Source organism: Carassius carassius, chromosome 14 (assembly GCF_963082965.1).
Source record: "Carassius carassius chromosome 14, fCarCar2.1, whole genome shotgun sequence".
Classification (NCBI taxonomy): domain Eukaryota; kingdom Metazoa; phylum Chordata; class Actinopteri; order Cypriniformes; family Cyprinidae; genus Carassius; species Carassius carassius.
In genome coordinates this window covers 13584623-13603703 of record NC_081768.1, presented here as the reverse complement: position 1 = coordinate 13603703, position 19081 = coordinate 13584623, and the positions used below count along the sequence as shown (strand labels likewise).

General features: G+C 39.4%; 1 protein-coding gene across 1 annotated transcript in view; it reads left to right on the top strand.

The window, feature by feature from the left end:
* The window catches only part of LOC132157064 (sodium/potassium/calcium exchanger 3-like), a 73484-nt gene that overhangs the window by 44917 nt on the left and 9486 nt on the right, over positions 1-19081 (top strand). The window contains exons 3-4 of the mRNA XM_059566216.1: positions 14539-14615; positions 17775-17849. Of these exons, the coding sequence (XP_059422199.1) occupies positions 14539-14615; positions 17775-17849 (152 nt within the window). The remainder of the gene's footprint in view (positions 1-14538; positions 14616-17774; positions 17850-19081) is intronic.

The window sequence follows — 19081 nt, the reverse complement described above, 5'->3', positions numbered from 1 at the left end:
GTAGTTGTTTATGTTCGCGTACCCGACAAACTGTGTTCCTCAGATTTAAAGTCACTTCTGATCATTTCAGCTGTATTGTAGCTGTAAGATCTTCTTCTTCTACTTCTTCTGTAATTTATTCCTGTGATGAAAAAAAAGCTGAATTGTTCAGGATTCTTCTAATTAATAGAAAGTTCAAAAGCACAGCATTAGTATTTAGTATTTACTGTCCATTTCAATCAATTTTAATGAATCCTTGATGAACAGAAGTATTTATTTCTTATTTAAAAAATTCCTGATGCTAACATTTTGACTGGTAGCTATAATATTATAAATTTTAATGTCATGCATTTATTGATTATTGACCAATTTGAAAAACAGTCCTTTATAGGAGTTTCCTGTAATATAATTTTCCATCCTATTAGTCTTTGAAAATATTTATGCACCAATTTTGAAGTTACCAAATAGTCCAATACCACTAATTATTTTTATTATATGTATATTTTCAATGTAAATGCATTATGATATTTGCTAAAGATTACATTCAACCATAAATTATTAGTGTTTAAAAAAAATAAATTTCTAATTGAACTTGAAAGCACTGATTAAAGTAATATTACAAGGTATGCATGATGCTGTATGTCTATATCGGTTATCAGCTGACATTTGAAATTTAGCCATTTCATTCAATACAAGACAAATTACGATCATTATTGGATATTTAATTGTTCATGGTCATTTTTGTTATTTGGGGTTAGGGTTAGATTGAGATATCTTTTGCTGTCATGTAATGATTAACTAAAAATGCTGGCCCCTAGGGGCATCATTCTCCAGGAAGTGACATAATTTTGGTGGGAAAACAAACATGATTAATTCTTGCTAATTTTGTGGGTCTGGTTGGATAGCCTCACATTAAAACATTCAGTCCTGTTTGCAATCCACTAGCCAACGTGTGCTACTTCAGCTTTCAGGAAAATGCAGTTGTCTAAACGAAAGCATTTCATCCTGCTTTCATGATTTGCACTCTGGATCAAACAGATTGCATAATGAGGCATATGATTATAAACCATCTCTGTTTTTGCCTTGTTGAGTGTGAGTGTGATTTGGTTTTTCTCTCTGGTCACGTTCTATGTTGTCCTGATTAAATGCCAGGATTACCATGTGCCCTTTCGTCAGTCCCACTGGCCTACTTGGTTCTTAAACACAACAGTCCTGTCTTTCCTTCCTTTCCTCCTTCAATCCCTCTTTTAGTTCCCTGTTTATATGCTTCTTCCTGTGTCCTGACCTGATCTCTCCACCGTATAATTTATGATTTGTGCATAGGTATGTTTCCAGAAATATGGTATCTCTGTGGAGAGCAGCATGCTCCCAGAGAAATCGGGGAGCCCAGCGTGTGACACAAGGCTATGTTTTATTCTGGGAGACATTCGGGTGAGAAGGAGGCCTGTCAGCCATCACTCTGAGGTGGCTGATGGATGAATTGATTTCTTGACAGCACAGAAACTCTTCAGATCGATGTAAGCCTCTGTGCTTGATTTAAACATCATGTAAGGTGCATTGAGAGTGATATTTAAGTGAGAGGAACAAATTGAGAAATGTTAAAAACACTGGACTAAGAGATTAACCTCAAAAATAAACTATGCTTTAAAGTTGAATTCATTAGTTTTTAGCTAGTGTTAGCATTGTTGTTCTTTGTGTGCTTTAAGTGCCGATACCTCCATGGTGTTAGGTGAGTCAATGATTCAGTGTCCCGTTCATAAAGATGGTCACTATGTTTCTAAATGAATCAGCCGTTTAAACAAATAAGTTGAGTAAATGTTTAATTTTGAAGGCAGCTTAGGCTTTTTCAGCTATATAGGTAGTGATTTTCCCGTTTACACTGATAAAGCATGATAATAAGTGTGCTCCATGGTCTAATTTTCACCAGTCAGCATGAAAATTCTTACAGAGCAATGCTTTCTGTGCCTCAAATAGCACTAGGTGCAACTGTACGAATAATAATTATTTCCAAATAGGTTTCATTTCATTTCATTGTTTGAACAAATATGTAGTCCTGACTCCTGTACCAAACTCACACCATTGTTTAGGCAAGAAAAAAGGTTATTGGCAGCCATTTTGACCAGCTATTTTTATGTAGGCAACAAAATTATAAATGCAATACTTTAGTTTTTTCCCCCATTTTTCATGAGCTGAACTCAAAGATCTAAGACTTTTTCTATGTACACAAAAAGCCTATTTCTCTAAAATATTGTTCACAAATCTGTGTAAATTTTTGTTAGTGAGCACTTCTCCTTTGCCGAGATAATCCATCCACCTCACAGGTGTGGAATTAGATAACATGATTATTGCACAGGTGTGCCTTAATGTGCAGTTTTATCACACAGCACAATGCCACAGATGTCGCAAGTTTTGAGGGAGCATGCAGTTGGCATGCTGACTGCAGGAATCTCCACCAGAGCTGTTGCCCGTGAACTGAATGTTAATTTCTCTACCATAAGCAGTCTCCAAAGGCGTTTCAGAGAATTTGGCAGTACGTCCAACAGGCCTCACAACCACAAACCACGTGTAATAACACCAGCCCAGGACCTCCGCATTCAGCATCTTCACATCCAAGATCGTCTGAGACCAGCCACCCGGACAGCTGCTGCAACAATCGGTTTGCATAACCAAAGAATTTCTGCACAAACTGTCAGAAACCATCTCAGGGGAAGCTCATCTGCATGCTCGTCGTCCTCATCGGGGTCCCGACCTGACTGCAGTTCGACGTCAAAACCGACTTGAGTGGGCAAATGCTCACATTCGATGGCATCTGGCACTTTGGAGAGGTGTTCACTGTACAGGGCAGATGGCAGACAGCATGTATGCGTTGTGTGGGTGAGCTGTTTGCTGATCAACGTTTTTGATCAAGTGGCTCATGGTGGCGGTGGGGTTTTGGTATGGGCAGGCATATGTTATGGACAATGAACACAGGTGCATTTTATTGATGGCATTTTGAATGCACAGAGATACTGTGACAAGATCCTGAGGCCCATTGTTGTGCCATTCATGCACGACCATCACCTCATGTTGCAGCATGATAATGCACTGCCCCATGTTGCAAGGATCTGTACACAATTCCTGAAAGCTGAAAACATCCCAGTTCTTGCATGGCCAGCATACTCACCCAACATGTCACCCATTGAGCATATTTGGGATGCTCTGGATAGTCGTATATGACATCGTGTTCCAGTTCTTGCCAATATCCAGCAAGTTCGCACAGCCATTGAATAGGAGTGAACCAACATTCCACAGGCCACAATCAACAACCTGATCAACTCTATCTGAAGGAGATGTGTTGCACTGCGTGAGGCAAATGGTCACACCAGATAGTGACTGGTTTTCGGACCCCCCTGGAACCGCCAATACAGTAAAACTGCGCATCTTAGAGTGGCATTTTATTGTGGCCAGCCTAAGGCACACCTTTGCAATTATCATGCTACTTAATCAGCATCTTGATATGCCACACCTGTGAGGTGGATGGATTATCTTGGCAAAGGAGAAGTGCTCAGATTTAGACAGATTTGTGAACAATATTTGAGAGAAATAGGCCTTTTTTGTACATAGAAATGAGTTCAGCTCATGAAAAATGGGGGCAAAAAAAGTGTTGCGTTTATAATTTTGTTCAGTGTAGCTCTACTTGAATGAAGAAAAACGGTAATCTCAAAAATGTTAGTCAAGATTGTTTCCATTTCATATGTCAGATCAGCAACATTTGTTAGTTTGTTGATTAGTTCATGACTTATAAATCACATGATCCACAGTGATGTTTTGAAATGATTTTTTCCATCTGTAGTGTGTACTTTCTTTTCATGGAACTTCATGAACTTTCATTTTTCCCTTCATGTTTTAAGATAGGTCTTCTCTCAGACACCTCACTAATGTTCAGGTCAAATATAGCGTGGCACGATCAGTCTCAGCATAATTAGATTGGGCCATCCAGATGTCTCTGGCCAGCTCAAATAGAGTTCTCTCTTTCTCTTTCACTTTCTCTTTCTTCTTTGCAGTCATTCGTTAATGTTGCACTTCAGATGAGCGCTCTGTTCTTAGCTAAACTTGTTATTTTCTTTGGCTTGCTGTGTTGATGAAAAATACTGAGACTAACACAATCACCCCATATTTTCTGCTTGGCATGCGTGGTTGTTAGTTTCTCCATACTTTTGTACTTAAAGGTGAATGACAGTTTTCAGACAGTTTATTCATAGTCATATATATTTTTTGAAGTGTAACATGTTTTACATTTTGAAGATTTCTTTCTTTTTTTTCTTTTTTTCTTCTTCTTTTTTTTGCAATATGTAGAACAAATAGTGAATTATTTTTCATATATTCTCCCATTCTCTAATATAAGATATCCATCACATTAGGTAATGTGCCACCCAGCTTTTTAATTACTAGTGTCACAAAAAAAGTTTAATACAGCCATATGTGTTTTTAGAAACTTTTTTTAAAGTATCAGCTTCAAGCACTCTTAACTACCATAATAGAGACATCAGTAGACCGATTCATATTTCTTGGAAGCCTGATGGAAATTTGTCTCAGCTTTAGCAAATACACATTTGTTGGACAAGGGAAAAGAGTCCTTAAATCTCTCCATCTCATCTCCCAAACCACATGGTCATTTTTAAAGCTTTTTTGCAAATTGTGCAGTCCATGGCATAAGGACAGCCATATTTTAATAATGGAGAAATTTTACTGAATATTATTTTTCAGGCGTCCTGTGCATATCGTCATGCAACAGATTAGGACGGGATTTATAGAGTTTAGCTGATGGACACATGCTGTCCCCAAACACCCTGCATATACAAACACAGATCCAGCAGAGTGGAGATACAAAAAGAGATGGATTGAGTGTGGAAGTTTCCAATGCCCCTTACATATTACTACATATAAAAGTATCATATTATCCTTAGTGACTATACTAATGCATTAAACCCTTCCTGCATCATTCATGGATAATGTATCCCCTCCTCCCCAGAGTCAGCTGTCATGTATAGAGGGATTAGTGGCAGAGGTTGGTGGGTTCAGGTCATTGTCATCCCTTTGACCACTCCACTCTGGATGACATCACATAATAATGGATTATATCATGCATCACACTTGTGTAAATGACAATGCATGTAGATAATAACATTTGAGAAAATGAATTAGTTTTGTTGCTATGGCATCTTTTAGAAGCAATAAATCAATGATAATGTATATGATTGGCAGTAGCACTGATATCATACATATCTAGTTTATGACATCTTCTAACATGGCACATGCTGATTGGCCTCTGCTGATTTTACAACTAGTTAGCTTGCCAATTAACATTTAAATAGTTTGGAGCAAACAATCCCTCCCCCAGCTACACCCATATATACAGCTACGGGTAATTTTATGTATGTTATATGTGCAGCAGCAGCAGCACGTCTGTGGATGTATTGTCACTTGCTAGAGACAGAAATTATTATAATAATAATTATATTAATATTATTACCAAAATAGTGTGCATTTGTGAATTGTTCTTAAAAAACCGTATCTCCTGAGATCTATTTAATGATGTATGAGATTAGAATGAATCATTTATACAAGTCTGAATTATATAATATTGTGAGCTTATGTAAGAAACATGGACGAGCACTGTTTTTTTTCCCCTGTGAGCCTGGACCCCAGTTGCTACAGTCAGGTCAATCCTGCTTGATCCTGCATAGATTTAAAAGTCAGGGATTTGAGAACAACTCTGCGTCTATCAACAAATATGCTTATCCAAGGGCCCCGTTTTTTCGGCTGTGTGTGTGTGTGTGTGTGTGTGTGTGTGTGTGTGTGTAAGGGAGATGGAGAGAGAAAATGTTTTAGCTCAAAAACAGTATGATTTGACCATTGCATGCCTTCAAATCTCCTATCACTTATGTTCTCTTTGCTCAACCTTTTTACATAAGTAGGAACAGAACATTGCATCTTATTTATCTTTTGACCTGCTTAGAAAAAGTCCTGTTATTATGGACTCTTAGGTGACTATGAGTATTTTATCATGTATGGAGCCATTAGCAGCACAATGTAGCTGTGATTGGTGTACAAGGAAAGAGAGCTCAGCTGAAACAATTGCACGCTTATGTTAGTGCAGCAGTTAGGGGCTTGTGAATAGCTTTAATTGAATCCAGGAATAATTGGTCTCAGTATCTCGGCTGTGTTTGAGGCTGACTGTTGGAGAGGACTAGTGTTGTTGGCATGTAAGTCATGTCATTAATTAGCAGTCCTGAGTGTCCCCTCTCAAACGCTGTACCTGAAGCACTTGAGCACCGCTACCTGTTTACAATCAACACTTCAGCCCCTCTCAATCACAGATTTCAATCACAGAGAAAAGTAGTAAAGCAGTCAATAATTTTTTTTATTTTTAATAATTGTATAATTACTATTATTGTTATCATTATTTTGGTAATTATGCACTTGTCATTTTTATTAGTTTTATTTTTGATTTTTTGCATTTCTATTTATCCCTTCATTCATTATTATTTCAGTGTTAGTAATTTTAGTACTTCATTGCATTTATATCAATTTTTCATCCCTGAATTATATAATTTGGTATAGAGCACTGAGCGAGCAGTTTTAAATGAATAAATGATTGCATTAGCTTAAGTTTTCTTTGTTACTCTTCTGTGTAATTCCACATCAGTGGATAATGTCCATAGTGGACAAGGTTGTTTGAGGACATACACTGGATTTTGTGTTTTCAGCAATGTTTAAGTGCAAATTATAGAACTGACATTGTTAAATGGATGGAAGGCAACTTATGTCATCGGGGAAAACAGGATTTAACGCTCAGAATGACAATTAAAGCAGCTTTATAGGGGAAAATCACTTAAGAGACAGAACTTTTTCATGGAATCTGTCAACAAATCAGCATCCGTCCCAAAGTTAAGTCACCAGCAGCAGTCATTATGCTGCATTTCATATTGAAGTGATCACTAAATATGCCAGTGAATGCCATAGTAGCACTCCATAGGGTTCTGCAAGTCATAATTAAACTCGAGGGTGAATTATGGACATGTACCAAAAAACTAAGAGTGGATATCTAGGAAAGTGAGTGGTAACTTTGACAAAGTAATTACTTTGGATAATGCAAAAAAAAAAAAAAACTTTTATAAAGTTTCTGATTTGGCAGAATGAAAAACAGAAACTACAGTGTAAAATAGCAAATATATAAAATAGGTTATTACTACTACTTAAAAAGCCTCTCATTAAGTATTTGATTTATTTTTTGAATTATATTAACTTTGAGGGAAGTTGGTCTTTAAGTGCAGCTTTTCATTATGTAAGAAGCCACAAGTGCTTAATATATCATTACGCTCTACTTGTTATCGTAGTCTAGCTTGGTCGCTAAGTGAATCAGTTGTTTGACTCGTGTCTTTGATGATGGAAAGTGTGGTATCTTTAGAGCTCCCTTGGGAAATTTGTTTTAAACCACATACGCATTATAATGACAAAAACAGCATATCAAATCCTCAGAGGGGTTTCTGTACTAATCACCAAACATAAGTAATGAAGAGCAACAATATGTCTCCACCGCGCCATGTTTTTTGGTTAGGAAGATTTCCTGCAGTTGTTATACATATAACACATCAATCAACCACGAAGATTTCCTAATTATGAAAATATCTGTCAGGACTCACCCAAGATTTACTCAAGATTTTCTTCCCATCTGGCTTTCCCAGGTCACAGGGGATGAATTAATTAAAGTTAATTTGATATCTATCTATCTATCTATCTATCTATCTATCTATCTATCTATCTATCTATCTATCTATCTATCTATCTATCTATCTATCTATCTATCTATCGACATTACAACACAATATGCAGCAGCATTTATGTTTAAATTGCATCTAGTGTAGAATGTATTCAGTTAGACTTTGCTTCTTTAAACATCAATGTTTTGCATGAATAGTTGCATCTGTACAGTATATGTGTACATGCCACAGCACAACTACATACATTCACATCTCTAAACTCCTTTAGAAAGGAGAAATTCTCCAGTTACTGTTTTCTTGACAACAGAAGCGCTTTAATTTCGTCAATTAGATTTAATTGACAACAGATGCTGCCTTCCTGTTGATTGGAATTATGGAGGTCTGACTCTCAGTTCAGCTGTTATGTCTAACTCTCTCTGTTTGACTGACAGCTACTCCACGGCTGTGTCTGTGTCCGAAACCTCAGGCAGCTGCCTTGCTGCCTCACTGTCCAGTCACTCAATGACTAAACAGGCGGTTTTGAGTTAAATCATTCTAATTTGAGAATATTAATCATTGTTAATATATTATCAAAATATAACAAATGATTAATATTATTAAACTGTTGTGCTGGAAACCATTATACATTGTTTTCCCCAGGATTCTTTGATGAATAAAAGAAATTCAAAAGAACAGCATTAATTTGAAGAAATTAGAAATTTTATTCTTTCCATTCAAAATCCAAACCTTGTACCTTATTGTCTTCCCACCTTTACTATCTAGTAACCATCTAGACTACCATTTTGGTCTACTTTGAAGTTGAAGCATTTCATCTACCTATTTTTAGCCTTTGAAGTAGACTTATTTAAACAGCTCAAAGCTCACAAAATACACTGAATGGAACTTAGATCCTCAGGGGAGGAGCAGGGGGTTGGTGCTGACAGCCTTTAATGTATGTGGACTGTCTTCATGTCCTTCCTGTTGGCCATTTTTTCCTGGTATTAACTCTGGAGGAGGAGGTTGTGCAAGGTCCAAATTCTGTTAAGAATCAGCCCTGTCATTCTCTATCCTAACTTTCCGGGCGTTTTTTATTCTTTTCTCACTAGCTTGGAATGTTCTTGTCTAATTCTCGCTAGCAGTCACTCTGGGAGAGGAACTGAGGCCTCATCCATTTGTTTTAACTCTGTTGCCAGTATACAATAAAGAGATTTAGATTTTTTTTTTTTCATTTCTGTTTGTTTGCCTTCTCCGTAATTACAGAAGGGACCTTTCCGTAGACCCTTTCAACATTGCCAAGTTCGTCTTTCCGTTAGTGTTGTTTTGTGTTCTTTAATTGATCCGCTCACAGTAACTGGCTATTGTTTAGTGCTCCTTTATTCATTGGCACTGTAATTGAAATTAGATTAATCAAAATCTCTTGTGCCAGGGAGTTCTCTGTGAAGAGAGGCTGTGATTCTCTAAGGAAGACCACACCAACAATGAAACCCATGTGAACCAAGAGCACCAGAGCAGATCTGTTGTTCCTTGGATAAAAATAGGCAGCTGACTCTCTGTCCAGAGTTTCATTCATCTGTTTGTCATCAGAAGCCTTTTGTCTCTGTTTCTGTGGGTGAAACAAGCAATAGGAGACTGGCATGAGGTCATAGAGAAAGGGTCAGTCTCTCTTTTCACATTGAAACTATGATTGTGTAATTATGAAAGATTTGTGTCATTAAATGTACCTTACATACAGAAGCACCAGGTAAGAGCTTCTTTTTTTGCTAGTGGATGATAAACCGCTGATTTGTGTGTTCTTTTGGGTTGTTTGAGTTCACCTCTGTGGTGTTTAGGGCATTGGGGGCAGTGTGAGGCCTGCTGACGCATTCAACCTCCCCGGTGATCTGGGAGAGAATGTCACTGCACAATACGCAGCCATGGACACGCACAAACACCCTTGCAGATATTGCTGTAATGACTGCTGTGTTATACAAATACTGAAACTGAGAGCTAGCTTGTTGTTTGTCAACTTTGATCACAATGTGGCGGCACAAGAGAGTAACATTACATCTGTGCAAAAAAGAAATCACATTGTAGGTATTTGATGTGCAGTACTGCAGCCAAGTGTAAAAATATTGAATCTGAAAATACTTTTTAAAGGGTTTTATTTTATTTATTACTGTCAGGATTCTGAACTGTTCTGAGTCATGTATTACCCTGGTCGTGTTCCTGTCCTAGTTTAGTTAATTTGTAATTCTGTATGCTAGTGTTTCTCCAATTATCCCTTGCATTTAAGTTTGAGTCTGTGCTGTCTGTCTTTGTCCGATATTGAATGTCAACCCTATGTGTTTCCAGTGTCACCTCCTGGATTCTTGGATTAAAAGGCTAATGTTTAAGTGTATGCTTTGTCTCCTTGCTGTGTGACAGAATCTTGGACAGTAACAGTTACCTCCATTTGTTCCCCGTGTTTTGTTTCTCTTTTTACTCAATTTTTGTTTCAGTTGTATGTTTCCTGAAGTATACTCTCGTCAGGCCTGAATTCCCCCAGGGGAGTGATCTCTCGACGACCATCCCATGCCAGCAGCTACCCAGACGACATGCTCTGCTCATTATATGATGCAAGCCTGAACACCGCAAGCAGAGCACTGTTGTCTGAAGATGGTCCTCAAGAGGATTTTGCCGCCTTCGTGAGGTGGACTCTGGTGAGAAACGGATTACCACTCAACATCTGCCCTGTGGATGATCTCGCCAGATCCGCTCCTGACCCAGAGCCCAGCCCACCACCTCCCCGCAGTACGGAGCATCAGCCTGAGCCCATCAATGATGAAGAGCCATTTCCCGCCATGAGCCAGAGCAAAGCCAAGCGACTGAGCAGAGGATCGTCATGGAAGTTGAGCCCAACCTGTCAGACCAGGTATGAGAGCAGTCGACAGTGTCCACCACGAGAGAGCAAGCTGTGGACTGTGTGAGCACGGAGTGGAGCTCCACCTCCTGCACTGTGGCTGAGGGTGAGCTGATTATACAGCTGGGACTGCTGGACCTTGAGGGGTATTTAATCGACTGGGAGTCTGATCTGGAGATCGAACTGCATCCTCTCTCTATCGTCTCCGCTGGTCCTGTCCAGGCCTCCTTTGCCCTTGGTTACCTCATTCTGTCCTAAGGGTGCTTCCGATACTCCAGTGCCCGCTCCTCGAAAGTGCCCCCCAGTGCCCGCTCCTCGGAAATACCCGCCCTCCCACCTGCACCAGCCTCCTCCACTGCTGTTATGTTGATCTTTATATGAAACTGAGAGCTAGCTTGTAGTTTGTCAACTTTGCTCACAATGTGGAGGCACAAGAGAGTAAATCCAGTGCCCGCTCCTCGAAAGTCCCCTCCAGTGCCCGCTCCTCGGAAATACCCGCCCTCCCACCCACTCCAGCCTCCTCCACCGCTGTTGTCTGGCAGCCCGTCTGCTCACCCACAGCCTACCATCATTATGGTGCGAGCCCCGCAGGACTGCCATGCTCCAGGTTAGAGTATCCTTCAATTCCACCACCAGCCTCTAAGGCCCGGACTCCGTCTTGGCCCATAGACCCAGCGGCTCCACCTCTGTTCATAGCTCCCTCGCCTCCATGGTCAACTGTTGATCCATCAGCTCCACCAGGCTCCCTCATCCCTCCAGCTCCATCTTGGTTGGGCGTCAACCTGCCATCACCTCTGGACTCCTTTCCTCTGGCTGCACCTCATCAGTCCATCCCACCAGCTCTGTTGAGCTCCTTCCTCCTGCCAACTCCACCTTGTTCCTCAGTCGCTCAGTCTCCGCCATAGATCTCTGGATCTTGCCTCGGTCTGCAGAGTCCTCGGCTCCGCCCTGGCCCCCCGGATCCTCTGCATCCCCCTGGCTCGTTGGCTCTCCATCTCCACCTCAGGCTCCTCCTACACCTCCTCCGCCACCGTTGATTTTCCCTATGGAGTCGGCAGCCATCCCTGCTCCATAGCTCCTCCCATCGTCGGCTCCACCATGGGCAGCTGTTATGGCTGTGGCCTGGGTCTTGCTGTGCTCCTTCTACTCAGGATCCATCCTGTCTCCTCCCTGGCTCCTTCCTCCTTCATCACCCCCCTGGTCTGTGTCTGCTGGCCTCCTCCCGGATATCCGCCCTCCTCCGGAACCTCCTCCCAAGTTCCCACCCACGGCTCCCTTAGTTGTTTCTACGATGCGAAGACGCACCTTCCGGAAGGGGGCATATTGTCAGGATTCTCTACTGTTCTGTGTCATTTTTCACCCTGGTCTTAGTCCCTGTTTGTCCTTATTTGGTCATGTTCCTGTCCTAGTTTAGTTAATTAGTCATTCTGTACACCTGTGTTTCTCCAATTATCCCTTGCATTTAGGTTTTAGTCTGTGCTGTCTGTCTTTGTCCGAGATTGAATGTCAACTCATGTTTTTCCAATGTCATCTCCTGAATTTTTGGAGTAAAAGACTTGTTTGAGTGTATTTTTCTTATGTGAAAGTCACATATATAGTATAGATTTTAAAGGGGGGTGGTTGATTGCGATTTAATTTTTTTAATGTTAGTTAGTGTGTGATGTTGCTGTTTGAGCTTAACAAATATCTGCAAAGTTACGATGCTGATAGTTCAATGCAAATGGAGATATCGTCTTTTAAAATTATGGAAGTTGAATGCCTACAAATACGGCTCTTGGGGAATACAAAGGGTTACTTCCCAGGTTTGTAAGTTCACAAACCCTGATAAACCCCGCCCCCCGGAAACAAAGGGGGTGAGACCATGTTGTGCTGCTTAAGAGAAAAGAAAGAGCAAACTAGGGGTACATGGAAAAATCTATTCATATATGAATCACAATTTTGTCTTCTAACAATTTGAAGACAGAATTCTAACTTGTGAATTAATGAATTCACAAGTTTCAAAATCAGTCCTCGAGTGCCCTGCTCTGCACATACTCTGTATTTTTCTCTATTTCATTCAGATCATCAGCTCAGATCCAGCAATTAACTGTTCCAATTATACACATATGTTCACAGTGAGTGTGATTTCACTAAGTAAAATATGTTCCTAGATCAACATCCCTGTTGATCCTGGCACAACATTCCAAACAACCAATAAGAATTGAGACATAACTTTTAAGGAAAAATATGTTTTAGGCTTAAAATCTGGGTCAGGTGCTTCTACACCAGGGGTGTCAAACTTAATTCCTGGAGGGCCAGAGCCCTGCAGAGTTTAGATGCAATCCTAATTAAACACACCTGATCCAACTAATCAAGTCCTTCAGGCTTATTTGAAAACTACATGGCATGTGTGTTGGAGCAGGGTTGGAACTGAACTCTGCAGGGCTCCGGCCCTCCAGGAAATGAGTTTGACACCCCTGTTCTACACCCTTGCTATCATTTCCCACTGATTTTAGGAATAAATTATGGGTAGGGTTAGGTTTAGGTTTAGTCTGTAATCATGACACTTAATATGAAAAAAAGTAAAAATTACAGATTTTTCAGTAATTGTTAGTGGCCAAATTGAATTAGTGGAGGTATCAAAATTGTTTTAAGAGAATTTACTTCATAAAAGTCCTTAGAAACAAATGTGTCTATGGATAAAGAAATACCCATAAATGGAACTAAAACATAAAAAAGCTAAATGATTAAACTTGCTTTTAAAGACATAAAAAAAATGCTCATTTTAACAATATTGGATATAAAAAAAAGTCTGAGAGGATCAAACAAGCAATTTATTTTAATCTCTCTAGATACCTTCTGCCTTTCAATCATAAAAAGTGACAGGCCTTCAAAGTTGCGCACATTCTGAGCTATTTTTCTGTCAGCAATGAAATACATCAGGGTTTCACGTTTGCACAGAGAGATCAAGCTTTTCCCCGAATGGAACAAAGCTGGTCTCTGGGGTCTCAACGCTTTTCAATCAGGATTGTAGTATCTTGGATGTTGACGTCATGGCAACAGGCTGTGTAGGAACGGGCACAATTGCAACACTTAAAACAGATCATGGATGACTTTGTCACTCCCACCATCTTAGAACATGTAAAACCAAATCCAGGCAAATAAGTGGCCACTCTCACTGACCCGATTCTGTCGGCAGGCTGTGGGCTTATCAATCGAGCCAGCCGAGTGACATGCTGTGGCAGTGAATAGCTTGTTAACAGAGCAGTGATGGACTGGGAGCAGCAGTAATGCAAGAACAGCTCCTGAAAATCACACCAATGCCACTGTCATATAGTTATCAGTTCTCTCTGAAGCTCAGTGAATGATGTCTTATAAATTCATTTTGTTGTTCTGAGCGATCAGAGCAGAAATGTTTCACTGTAATAATACTAATGAACTCTTTTTGGACTCTTAAAGGGATATTTCAGGTGTTAGGCAAAATGCTAATCCAAGCTGCACTTTTCCATACAATGAAAGTGAATGGGGACCACGGCTTGCAAGATTTTATAGGCAAGATATTTAGTGAATAATTACCTAAATGTTAAGCTGTGTCATGCATCTTATAATACGGCTTGACCGCCTTGACAGCCCCCAAACACTTTCATTTGTATGGAAGAGAGAAGCTCAGACATTTCTGTGAAATATCTCCTCTATATTACACAGTTCTGATTTTTGAGTGATCTAGCCCTTTAATAGTGACAAAAGTATATGCCAGCACATTCTACTTAATGAGATGAATTTGTACTGTGTGTAATTAGTCTGTGACTGAAAGCATTTACTGTTTATCTTCTGGAGTGATCCATATGTTTAATTACATGCTGTATGATGAGTGGGAAGAATCTCTGAGACTCGTGTGCGCTGCTGTGTGTTATACGTGGATTATTCACATAGCCAAATGTTTGTGTGTGCTTTCTGCAGGTGTACATGAGTTCCCTGATGATATCTTCACCAATCAGGAGCGAATGGATGGGGCTGTAGCCTTGCATGTTCTGTGTGTAAGTATCTCTACCATCTGATTTTGCTTTTCAACATTTAACACAGTATTTGAAATTACACAAACACTTGAAGTCACGAGGCTGTGTGTTACATTCAAGCATCAGAGCAGCCTCTGGTTTCATCTGTATTATTTGTTACAGTGGCTACAAAGGATTTTCCAAGTGACTTGCTCATTGGTACACATGAATGAATTGATCATGTTAATTTTCAGGTTATATTACCTCACTTGAATGGAGAGAAGGCTTTGTTCAACTTAAATTATATTGTTTTTTGACCAATCATGATGTCTTTGCCACATTAACCAGTATGACAGATAACTTTAACTCAACCGATGTGTGTGACAAAATGCACCAATAGTGATTATGTGTGTTTGTTTAATGAAAGTATGCAAAGATACTAATACTGATTTTCTTTTTTTCTTTTTTCTTTTTTTTTCTTTGTGGAATCTAATATGTAATTTCTGATGATCTGGGAGGAAAAAAGACTTGAAAAATATTTGTATATTTTGATATGCATTTATAAATATTGATTAATTAATTATTTAATAAATGTATATAATATGAAAAAATATTATACATTACACATTTTATATACTATATATCTTAGAATCAATAATGGTACCTTTTAATATTTTTATATGGAGTAGCTTTGGTAATTACTTTTTCTCATTTTGTAAGTTATAATTTACTCTGATGAAGTGTAGTGAAAAAAAGCTAATTTATTTGATAATTTTCTTCCTACTTTTATCATTTCCAGTTACTTCCATTAATGGCATCAGTGTTTTCATGTTCAGATGCACTTTATAAATGATCTACAGTCAAACATGATGAAGCCTGTACAGATCTTGACACATCTTACCTGAATAACTGTTTACTACAGCGATTGTGCATATAGAGAGCGAGACTGGAGTTTATAGTCTCTGGCGGTCTATTGCAGATGACACAATCATTTGTTTACAATAATACACAATAGAGTTCCCTCTGCCAACAGTATTTCCTGTAGTTTCTGTTCTTTCATGGATTGAGCTGAGTGTTCTCTAGAGGTTTAAAATGGAGCCAAAGTGAAATAAGACTAGAAGTTGGAAGCAGTTTAAGCTGGGTGGCTGTCCAGAGCCTTTTTGAGTCACGACTTGATTGAATCATTTTTCAGTGAAGTATGATTCACTAAAAATGCTCTACCTGCTCTACTTTATGGCCTAAAACAAACAAACAAAAAAAAAAAACCACATAGACATACATATTTCCTAAACCAATTATGATGTCACTTAGAAATTAGCTTTGTTGTTTTTGTTTTTTTAAGAACTTAGAGATAAGAAAATAGTTTTATGTGGTAACTGACATCATGCCACCCACAATGGATGTTGATAAAACTTGAATTTATATTGAACCTGGAACATGAATGATTACATTAATGCTCTCTTAATAAATCCAGTGCAGTTGGACCTAATGAAATAAACTCTGTTCACCCCCATTATCATAAGCTATCACAGAGAAACAGGCTTTCCTGCGCCATGTCTGAGCGCACTTTTAAGTGAAGCATGTCATGTGAAGCAGGTACTGAGTGTTCCTGCTGAAATCCCCTGTAGGGTTGGTTTGACACTGCCATTGTTGTGCGTTGTTTAGGTAGATGCCCATGTAAGCAGAAAGTGAGTGGATGGTAAAAGCTTCAGCGAAAACCCTCTAAGACTCCCTCCAGCTGTTTACATGTTTTATTTATCTTTTGGGGCTTCAGTAGCCCAGCTCTGCCATTGTCAGAGGGTCAAGAATAAAAGGAAGGGGAGGGAATGAGAGTGGAGTGGGCAGAGATTACGTAATGGGCACACAATGTAAGCATGGCAGTGTGGCAGCTGAATTAGATGCACTGATTGGTAAAATCTTGGCGGGAAACAGTTGGCAAACGGATCCCAACAGTGAATGGGAGCTGGCTTTGAAAGGACAGTGTGGGCTTGCATCCACGTGTATGTATTTGCAAGTTCCATATGAATTCATGTTCATCTAGAATATTTTCAAATGTTATATTTAATTGACAACACTTTTATTTATTTATTTTGGTTTTGGTTTTGTTTTATTTAATTTTCTGTTTATTAATTGTTGTTAGCAGTGTTTATGTACTTTTAGTATGTACATGCATAAGTTCACATGCATATGTGTGTGTTGCATGCAAGGGCCATGACATCTGCGATTCACACCCATCTGGCCAGAGCAGATGTTGGTGCAAATAATCCACACACAGCTCTTTTATGTAAAACATGTCAGATTGTGCAAAAAAAATAAAAATTCATTTCCATCCCTATTGAGTATGAGACAAATAAACTTTGAACCCCATCCCCCACCCCCCCCCCCCCCCCCAACCCCCAGCCCCCACCACCCCTCACTCTGTAAAGGGCACCGGCTTCCATCAGGACCTTTCTGTCATCGGGACACTTTCTAAGAAAAGGTCTGAATAGTCCCAGTGGACGGCCGTCCCACTGGAGGGCAGATTGCTCTGAGAATTTAATGGTGTTGACACTCATGCACTCAAATGTGCCCGCATGGAAGAATTGCGCTTTGCACAAATTTCATGCGCTCCCTGCAGTGGCTTCTAGAGTCTGTTTTTTTTTTTTCTTCTTATGTAATGTGAAGTTACAGAAGCTTCATCACATGTCACAATCTAATTTAAGGTGGTATTTCCACAATGGACCACTTTGGCTATAAAATTTGGCTATGAAAATTCAGTCAGGATTTTCTCACCCTCATATTTCATTTCTTAAGGTGAAGTTTTAAATAAAATATCCTGGCTGCTCTTTTCTAAATAATGCAGTGGCTCTTAACCATTTTGACCATTTTGAAAGCCATAATTTAAAAGAATAACTGTCATTATATACTTACCCTCCAGTTATTCCAAACCTTCTGCTGCTGCTGAACACAAAAGAAGATATTTTGAAGAATGTTGGTAACCAAACATGTCCCTATGGACTCCCATAGGGTTTATTTAAATATTATTATTTTATTTATTTTTTGTTCATGCTAGTTCAACCGAAAAAATAAATGCATACAGGTTTGGAATGACTTGAAGGTAAATAAATGATGACAGAAATATTCATAAGGATTAAAGCGGGAACTTTAAGCAAGGTTAAGTTCAATTAATTTTGTGTTTACTCTTCCTCTCTCTCTCTAAAGGCCATGTATATGTTTTACGCACTGGCACTGGTGTGTGATGACTACTTTGTGCCCTCTCTGGAGAAGATCTGTGAGGTAAGACACTTATTATGTCCTAGCAAATGTTCTGCATATGCTAAATTATTTAAAGCAAGTTTGAAGGTAAAATATGTAACTATTCATTTAATACTTTATCCTGTCACAGTCTAAGCTAGTTTAAAGATGTCCTGTCGTGGCCAAAAGTTTTGAGAATTACATAAATATTGGAAATATTGGAAAGTTGCTGCTTAAGTTTTTAAAATAGCAATTTGCATATACTCCAGAATGTTATGAAGAGTGATCAGATGAATTGCATAGTCCTTCTTTGCCATGAAAATTAACTTAATCCCCAAAAAACCTTTCCACTGCATTTCATTGCTGTCATTAAAGGACCTGCTGAGATCATTTCAGTAATCGTCTTGTTAACTCAGGTGATAATGTTGACGAGCACAAGGCTGGAGATCATTATGTCAGGCTGATTGGGTTAGAATGGCAGACTTCACATGTTAAAAGGAGGGTGATGCTTGAAATCATTGTTCTTCCATTGTTAACCATGGTGACCTGCAAAGAAATGCATGCAGCCATCATTGTGTTGCATAAAAATGGCTTCACAGGCAAGGATATTGTGGCTACTAAGATTGCACCTAAATCAACAATTTATAGAATCATCAAGAACTTCAAGGAAAGAGGTTCAATTCTTGTAAAGAAGGCTTCAGGGCATCTAAGAAAGTCCAGCAAGCGCCAGGATCGTCTCCTAAAGAGGATTCAGCAGCGGGATCGGAGTGCCACCAGTGCTCAGGAATGGCAGCAGGCAGGTGTGAGCACATCTGCACACACAGTGAGGCGAAGACTTTTGGAAGATGACCTGGTGTCAAGAAGGGCAGCAAAGAAGCCACTTCTCTCCAAAAACAAACATCAGGGACAGATTGATCTTCAGCAGAAAGTATAGTGAATGGACTGCTGAGGACTGGGGCAAAGTCATATTCTCTGATGAAGCCCCTTTCCGATTGTTTGGGGCATCTGGAAAAAGGCTTGTCCGGAGAAGAAAAGGTGAGCGCTACCATCAGTCCTGTGTCATGCCAACAGTAAAGCATCCTGACACCATTCATGTGTGGGGTTGCTTCTCATCCAAGGGAGGGGGCTCACTCACAATTCTGCCCAAAAACACAGCCATGAATAAAGAATGGTACCAAAACACCCTCCAACAGCAACTTCTTCCTACAATCCAACAACAGTTTGGTGAAGAACAATGCATTTTCCAGCACGATGGAGCACCATGGCCTGGAAAC